At 39.4% G+C, this 9,166-nt stretch overlaps 2 protein-coding genes across 5 annotated transcripts in view; both read right to left on the minus strand.

Annotated features, from left to right (window-relative positions):
• Nucleotides 1–1,301, minus strand: part of b3galt1b (UDP-Gal:betaGlcNAc beta 1,3-galactosyltransferase, polypeptide 1b) — a 66,783-nt gene extending 65,482 nt beyond the window's left edge. Inside the window, exon 1 of the mRNA XM_050048901.1 lies at nucleotides 1,212–1,301. The gene's annotated coding sequence lies outside the window, so the exon portion shown is untranslated. The remainder of the gene's footprint in view (nucleotides 1–1,211) is intronic.
• Nucleotides 1,302–7,021: 5,720 nt separating this feature from the next.
• Nucleotides 7,022–9,166, minus strand: part of xirp2b (xin actin binding repeat containing 2b) — a 55,186-nt gene continuing 53,041 nt past the window's right edge. For all 4 annotated transcript variants that reach the window (XM_050049121.1, XM_050049122.1, XM_050049120.1 and 1 more), the window contains 2 exons: nucleotides 8,664–8,794; nucleotides 7,022–8,513 (listed from right to left, as the gene is read on the minus strand). In XM_050049121.1, the coding sequence (XP_049905078.1) occupies nucleotides 8,703–8,794 (92 nt within the window). In that variant the 3' untranslated portion in view covers nucleotides 7,022–8,513; nucleotides 8,664–8,702. The remainder of the gene's footprint in view (nucleotides 8,514–8,663; nucleotides 8,795–9,166) is intronic.

The raw sequence follows: 9,166 nt of genomic DNA on the forward strand, positions 1-9,166 counted from the left end.
TGATAAGTGAATAAAGTTGTGCATCTCACTGATAGAAAAATCGAGTAAAATAAAAAACATAATAAAATACAGTTGTAATTACTTGTCTAAAAGATGCTAAAAGTGATTTTAAACATTATGCATGTCACTAAAATGAGTTTTAACAATACAAACTACAACTCTATGCAAGATTTTCATGACCCTCTCATGCATATTTTAACTCGAGCCTCCATCTCCTTCTGACACCAGTGCAACACTAGTACATTTTTGCATTGGGCCTACCACAATAAGGATAGAAAACATGTTCCCACCGTTTCTATGACTACTCAAAACTTCATTAGCGTACACACAAAACATCATCTCAACTGAAAGCATCAGATCTTGTTGATTTTTTATCTTCAGTGGGCTAAAATTGCAGCTGAACACTGACGTCTCACTGAGCACCATTCATTATTGACCTATAAATAATAATAATTATGATTTTAAAAAGGCATATTTTTAGCCTGCAAGCTGACAACTGAGGTAAGGGCCCAGAGGGACACTTCATTTATCTGTAAGTGAGTGCTCTCTCTAAATCTTATGTTATTACTCATCTGTCAAGTCAAATAAAAGGCTACTTTTTAAATATAGCAGCAGATGAAAAATGACTTTATTAATCCCCTGGGGGGATTTTCAATTGTTTGTTCCTTGTTATTTTACACAGACATTTAGGAAATGCACACAAGCATTGTGCACACAGCACCCATGGGCATGCAGTTAAGAGTGAAACATGAGTAAAAGGCACCAGCACTCTGCAAACGACATTAAAATAATAAATATGTCTGTTTAAAGTTTGATATGCGACTGTGCAACTTGGCCACCTGCACCTCCCATCGTCCTGGACAGCCTACGCATTTGTATCCGCTAAGTGCAGAGGTGTGAATAGGATGGAGATCAGTATGTGCTCAACGGGGATTGAGCCAAAGTAGCTGCATCACTACAGACCCAGACGGATATAACCGCAAGGCAGGGATCAAAGCCCCAACAATAACCGGGACACCCGAAAACCTGCGGCTGAGCGCACGGAAATGAGGAAGGACAGATTATTATATGCGGATAGGCGATTCTACAAACACTGCATAAATTACTAAAAGTACAAGCATCACATTACACTGCATTCCGCAAGATGAGTGAAGCTCAGCCTGTATCACACACGCCATTAAAAAGACAGAAAGCATCCTTGGTCTGCTTACCTCACTCAGTGTCTCCATCCCACTCAGACTTGTGGTCCTGATGATACGCTACTGCCTCGCTCCAGCATCCTAAAGCACTGTTATTCGACTAAAGGGGAGGAAACATGATGGTTAGTGCAGCCGGGGCTGACGTGCCCCCTGACGAGACAGAGCCGGCCAATCAGAGTGTAATCCGATAGATCCCTTACCAATCCGCTCAAAGGGAGAAAGTGGGAGCTGCACGCAGCCTGGAGTAGCAAGGTAGATTGACGCTGTGAGAGAATTTCCAGTCAACTCCTGCAAACTGTTTCATAGCAGACAACACATTTAGCTGCTGTCCTGTCCTGCTGGAAAAGCATGCACACACAGGACACATGGATGGGCAAACAAATCAGTAACATTGGAATATAGTTTATTGTAAAGAATAAAGGGCCTCTTAAAGCTTTTAGGCACACCTTTGTGGTGGCATGACTGTGCCAAAGGGCTAATTTTATAAATAAACTAAAAATGTATGAAGATAAGAGCCAAAATAATAAAAATAAGTATAAATGATACAACTTCAGAGATGCAACATATAAATGTAAAAGTATTCAAATGTTGGCCCAGTGTGCAATATAAGTAGGCTGTGCAATTTTTCAATACAAAATTATGAACCACGTCACAGCTGTATAAGGCAAACTAGTTTATTAGTTTATTTAACATGGGGTTTGCACAGCACAACTTTTGAGCCAAAGTTAGCAATATAGCTAATTTGTATCCACGGTCCCTGGGCAGGAAACTGTTAAAAGACAATACTGTAAAATAGAGACAGTAAAACACAAACAATTAAAGGCAAATTAAAAAAAAAACTGCAAATTTACAAACAATACATCACACATAAAACATCTTACAAAATAAACTTCAGTCAGGACCACTTTAGTCAAAGAAAATTTTATTTCCATGTGCAATTTGATATTTGGCAGCATGGCTCTGTTCTGAGACCTTCCTGCCCTTCCATGTGCATGCATGGAAAGCTGAAGGCGGAGAGAGCAAACCTCCCTGCCCTTCCATGCGCCTACATGGAAAGCCTAAGGCAGGGAGAGCAGCAGCAAAGACCCCCTGGAAACAGAACAGAGCAGCATCAATGACAAACAGAAATGACATTGAGTCAGACACAGCATAAAAACAAAAGGAGGAGCTGGGGCGGAGGCAGGTTGCAAAGCGGCTTGCAGAGGAAGCAGCAACAGTAGGCAGGCCAGAGCAGTTTAAATAGGGCGCTCTGAATGAGATTTGAGGGGAATCATGTGATCTGTAAGCAATCAGCTGCTCCATCAGCTGATCGGGCTGCTTGAGATCAGCTGATGTAGCTGGGGATGTGAGCTGTGCTTGACACCGTGGCCTGCCTGAACTAATGCTATGCTCAATATTATATGCTTTATTATAGCCTAGACTGCACATTATAGTGATATGGAGAAAATAAAATCTTATTCAATATTTTTGACCAATACCAATACTCCAGGGATTGTGTTTTTCTGTAGGCCGATGTGCAAGTTAGCTTCATCCTGGTTCCCTCATCAAAAAGCCTATATGAGATATTTCCATTGGATTTTGGATTTTTGCAGAAAATAAGCTCTGTGCTGTGGCAAACAAATGTAGATCAATACATGAAGTAATGATACTGTAGCATTAAATATTAGTGCTTTCTCAAAATATTCATACAATACAAGTTTTGTAAGTCCAGATAATTACATCTCTTGACTGTAATAAAACCTTTAAATCCAGGAAAAGACAATACTACAATGTTACTATATCCGCATCTAAGATGATACTTATACTCATATCATGATATCAATCTAGCATAGATACATTGCCCAGCTCTAATAGATGGTCCAAGTCAGCAAACTGTGTGCTAAGCTGGTTCACACTGAGGAGCAATAAGAGGATGAGTAACCACATTTGGTCATAAGCTTATTTTAGAAGTGGCTATAAAATTCAATTAGAGCATGTGCTGTATCCTCTGCTGCTGTATCACACTGCGTGTGTTCAAGCTGTCCCTCATCTGCCTTTTTTAATGCTCAATGTCCAATTTGTTTCCCCACGTGGAAATGATTTCCTAGTCTGCTGCAGGCACACCTGTGGTTTGAGCTATGAAATCCCCTCCAGGGTGGAGACAGCTTCTAAAGGAGATTAACCTGAAGGTGTGAGAAGGATCTGCTGACCTGCTCCAGTCTGCTTGTAGGCTGCTTCAACCAGACACAAACCTGACAAGCTCTGTGAGAGTAGGCAAGACCGGTTATGGTTGTAGCACTACTTTGACCAAGAAGAGATGACTGATGAGTCATGTAATATATTTATTTTTCATATGACCACTTCCTGCCTGACCTTGCATGTGAATTTTGTAATGGCTGTGTGAAGAAGTCTGCAGATTTTATAGCCAAAATACAGATTTTTAGGTGTGAAAGTCTGATTTTGGACCAAGCCTATTAGCTTTTCAGCTAAACATGTAATATACACTTTAGCATAATGTCAAGGCATTAACTTTCTTATTATGTCCAAAATCCTGAGCATCTATTTCTACGTATTCTCAACATGTTCAGACTTCTCCATATGATTGCTATGACTTTGCATTGCTGCAGTTTTACACTCCATCTACACACCCCAAACAGTCCCTTTTCCCCTGGCTGCTTATTATGTATTTATTTATTTATTTCTCTTTTTTTTTTTCTCTCCTATTTATTTATCTCTCTTTTGTTTTGGGCCTATTTGTTTACCATGTACTTTGCAATGTAACTGACAGCACTTGGAAATCAGCTCTACAGTGCTTTAACTTCTATTGTTCTCCATTATTCCAGCACTTTAACCCCCACTGTCCTTACATCTACTACTGTTATCCATCACAATTGATCACAACTACAACAAGAACTATGTGCTGGACTCTGCATTGCTACAGGCTCACACTCTATCCACACACCCCGTACAGCCCCTTCTCCCCCGTCTGCTTGTTACTTGGTTGCATCATCCAGAAACAAGGCGTAAAGCTTACACATACTTAAGGCACTGGAGGCAACACGATGTGTGCAATGTTACTGTTCTGTGTCGCTGGGCGACTTTATACTGTCTGTGACGATAAGATTGTTATGTGTTTTAATGTATTTTATATTGTAATTGCATATTTTATATGTACTGTATTATTTTTTTATTTTTTTTTTACCAATGTAAATCAGCCCTTGACTGCAATTGGGTGCATCTACATTTTCTTTTTCTTTTTTTTTAAAAGGAATGTTCACTGATGTACACTGTCCCTTCTTAAACAAATACATTATTTGAAATTTAATATGAACATTTGTGGGGGAAAATGTACAGTGGTCACCAGTTTTACATCTCTCAAATCTGTCACTTGCTTACATTGGTGTTCCTTTAGAATGTGTCCTCCATCTGTTTAATAACTCTGTAAACACAGCATCTTTCTGCCGAACATTTGTCTTTAACGCAACAATTTTAAATACATTACACCATAGGTTAACACTGTCATCGTCAACATACAATGGCTTCCCTATTACTGGAGGCAACTGGAAAAAATCTCCAACAGCACTAGGGGGAAAAAATCACCCCTCTGTTTGAAGTGCCATAATCTGCAATAAATATATGCAATCAGTTTATGACCAACCATGGATATTTCATCAACTTGTTGTGGCAGTTCAACATAGAACCCAAAACCAACCAGGAAACTGGGAATGGTTAAAGGCAGTTTATTGTAGTTTGAAGAAGTGGAGCTGAAGGCTTGAATGAAAAGATGGCTGAGGTGAAGCAGAGCAGGCAGATTAGCTGAAGGCAGAGAAGTCTAAATCCGGAGGCAGAAGATGAGAACAAGGTTGGATGTGGCAAGTTATGATTGAGGCTGTCATGGTGAACCTGAGACACAGAACAGAGTGTGAATTGATGTCCAAAAGTACAAAAAGCCGGGGAAAAAAACTTGAAGTTGGCCTTGATGTCTGTACCACAGATTGTAGATGTGGTTCAGGTGTGCGGATTCAGCAACTGCTAGCACCCAGGAGGAGTGGCAGGAGGAAGGAACCAGAAGGCCACACCCAGCAAACACAGAGACAGAATGCAAACAAACATGAGACACTAGGAAAGGGGAACAGGAAACACAAGGGAGAGGCAAAACTGAAACAAAACTCTTAAAATTTGCAGATCACTGTATTTGGCACGCAAACTATTGATCTTTTCTCCAGCTAAGGGTGTGTAGGGTAATTACATGTCTGTGCCATTGCTAAATGTATAATGCATAGTTGAAGCATGTGAAATTGTGTGCAGCAATGCTAGTCAGAGCAGTTAACAATACACAAGTGGTTGCTGTTGGAGATTTTTTCCAGTTGCCTCCAGTAAATGGGAAGCCATTGTATGCTGACGATGTAGGTGTTAACCTGTGGTGTAATGTATTTAAAGTTGTTGAGTTACAGACTATTGTTTGCAAAAATATGCTGTGTTTGCAGAGTTACTAAATAGATGGAGGACACATTCAAAAAGAACACCAATGTAAGCAAGTTACATAGATTTGCTGGAGAGGCGTGAAACTGATGAAGACAGTTCATGATTGTACATTTTCCCCATGAATGTCCAAGGTAGTAGTCATAATCTGGAGTAATCATTGAGAACATGTTGAGAATATGTAGTAATAGATGCTCGGGATTTTGGACATAATAAGAAAACAAGGAAACTTGGGTTAAGGCACGGACAATATAGAACCTTTTGTTTCTAGTAAACAGTATTACATATTTTTGGTGGGCGGGGCTTAGCTGGAGGCAAAACAATTCTCCATAGACATTAGCCAGTGCTAGCTAGCGAGTTCTTTTGGCTTGTTCAGTTACCGTTCAGTTATTCAGAGCACCGCACCCTCGGAGTAGCAGAGCACATTCTCGGCACTGTCTGTGGAGGATTGAATGTGTGATTAACTTAACTGTTCGTTAATTCATAAAGAAATATAACGCTCTGTTTCTTTGACCAACAGGACCCTCATTCTACTGTAGAGTGTCAGACTAAATTTACGAATACCCATGTCAGGTCACTCACTCTCCAGGAACTCGTGTTTTACTTGAATAAGTAAACACTGAGCAACGGGACCAGACTGGCTGACCCGTATGCTCTCACTCAGTGGATGGATGATTCAACAGGATTGCTGAAGGTGGATGGCCGGCTTTGTGGTTGATTACTGTGCCAATCTTACAAAGGAGGACAACACTTTAACGGTTTCCTCCAGTTTGTTTCGCTTCGTTATCTAATGTGCTAAAAAGTTAGTGTGATGGTGAAATCCAATATTCCTCAAATACCTCTCCAGTTCCTAATGAGATGGACATGATAACCCTTGATACACATAACGTTATTCATCCCTACAACAGTAAATAGTTTTTCCCTAATGATGACTGATGATGGCCTCTGTCCAGTCCTTCCGTCTTATCGCATTTAACCATAGTTAAGCAGTGGCGGCTGGTATGTGTTCAAATTTAAGTTTTGAGCCATGACTCCTATTCTAGCACCAAATAACACAACGAGATGATATTCGAAGATTCCTATGTAGCCTACAGCCCTGTGGTGGCGAGTCATGTTTTGCCTCGAGCTAACAAAATGACATCATTGTAACGTCGACCCTAAAAGGGTCTGTACTGAACTGTATTTTGATCAGTACTGATACTGCTAAAATTAGAATGAGAGAGTAGTGTCCCAGATAAAATGTGAGGCATTTAGTCTTTGCTCATTTTAAATCACCGTGCTGCTACAGAAGAAGTAGTCTCCCCTACTTCTTCTGTGAAGTAACAGACTTTCAAAGAGACAAATGGAACAATTAAATTCAATATTTTATTGCCCTTAGATCAGCAATAAAGTTAGTGAACCAGCCTGACAGCATGACAGAATCAGGAATTTTCTTGTACAAAGCAAGGTATAACCGTCTAATCTAAAAAATAAAATTCTCCATTGCAAAATATTTGTCGTTCAAAATAGGATACAAATGTCCAAAACAAACATGATTATCACCAATTCACTTGTTTATATTATATACTTTCAATATTATAAATAAAATAATTCCAGATGCTTTTAGTAGTCGGCACACCAGGTGCTAAAAAAAGAGGCAAATGCAAAAATGTTGATATGTTGAAAAATAAAAGAGCTGACAGAATGATACAACAGAGTGAACACAGACTGAGTCTATTTCCATAAATACAGAAGCAATAGAATGAAGTGAATTGTACAATAAACCAATTATTTTAAGAATGAAACAAAAGATTGGAAAAAAGAAACTGGGCCGAATTATATTGGAAAATGTCTCTCATGGATTTTTTTACTGAGCTACTTTCAAGAGCATTGGGAATTGTAAGGTTTAGACATTCAGTTGATTTAAAAGTGACTAAATCTCTGACTTAAATCCGCCCAGAAATGTAGATTGAAATCAACATCAAAACTCATTTTGTTAAATCTGCCCTGATGCTGTTTCTCGCCAGTTCAACTGGTCTAAGTACAAGGCAATTGTTATAGCAGTTAAAGCTGATTCGATCCTGTTGTGTCGAATACTAAATGTTACATCAGATAAAGATAAAATACAACGAATGAAAAATTACACGAGATAAGCCTGTTCTTTCACACTGCTTCGTGTCTACGTTCCACACTTTCTTCACATCTATCTCTCTAGCACTTACTATTCCACTGACAACCTGCTTTTCTATTCACGACCCATTTACAAGTATGTACAGTTTCCTTTCACATCTTCACTTTTCTTGTTCCTTTTCTAAATCACATAGCTGCACGACCTTCAACGAAACACATCCTTAATTGTACCACCAGGACAGTTCTTTCATAGCATGTTATTGTACCATTCATTCTCTTGTGCTTCTTCTTTGGGTTTATTTGACTAAACAGTGTAGTTGGGTGATTTTATTTCAAAGGACACTTCTGGGAACAGCCTTTCTGTGTTGTTGTTTGGGAGACTTGGGGGAGTTGTCAGGAGGGGGCCACTGCGGTTTACTGAGCTGAATGTCTTCTTCTATTTTAAAGGCTTTCTTCGGGGGATCGGCCTGTGGGGGCCAAACTACAGATATTTTGTTGCAGTGCGGTTTGATTTCATTGCACGTTTTTGTCGTTTTGCTTTCACCGCCGTGCGTTTTGTCAACTGAACTTATGCTGCTCATAGAATATCTCCATTCAAGTTTCTCATCTGAGGGGATAGGTCCACCACTTCCTGTGGGAGGTTTCTGCCCAATTCCATTATCGTAGCTCCCTTTGGACTTGAGGAGTTGTTTGTAATGGTGTAGACAGTAGAAGTGTCCATGGAGAGAGACGTAATTTCCTAGGCTGAGAGAAAAGAACATTCAGAATAAGACAGTTACCTCTATTTCTTAAACAACTATACTGTCAGTAAGACACTAAGGTACTTACTAATTAATATTGCAATGTTTAATTGTGCCCGAGGTGAGCATTTATTTGAATGGATGCCACGTTTACCTCAATTTATTTCTGCAGTGCTCACAGTAGAAACAGGATTTATGGTACTTTTTTTTGTCCACTATCAGAGCATCCATCGGATAAGCTCTCCTCCGACATACTGCGCAGAGCTCCGACTTCGGAACTCGAACCTGTTTGAAAGAGATAAAATGCAAATCACTGATTTTTTTCTTTCATTCATCCCATGTGCAGACCATTTTTTTGGGGCTGTCTCACAATGCAACAACTAGGGCTTTTCTCTCATTTCTTTATTATTACGGTTAATCTTGTTAGCACAAAGCAGTAAAAAAAAAAAAGATTACATTTGTATTTTAAACATACCTCATATGGTTTATTCATTTGTTTAAATAAAACCTTTACAGTGGTCATGAGAGTGGCTTGTTCAGTGTATTTTTCCTCAGGATTTTATTTTGCTATTTACTCCTCCACCTACAAACATGCATGCATGGATGTCCATGTATCTCTTAACTACATGTTGTTTGTGAGCTCTATAAATACGCTGT

This window comes from Epinephelus moara, chromosome 7 (genome assembly GCF_006386435.1).
Source record: "Epinephelus moara isolate mb chromosome 7, YSFRI_EMoa_1.0, whole genome shotgun sequence".
Lineage (NCBI taxonomy): Eukaryota > Metazoa > Chordata > Actinopteri > Perciformes > Serranidae > Epinephelus > Epinephelus moara.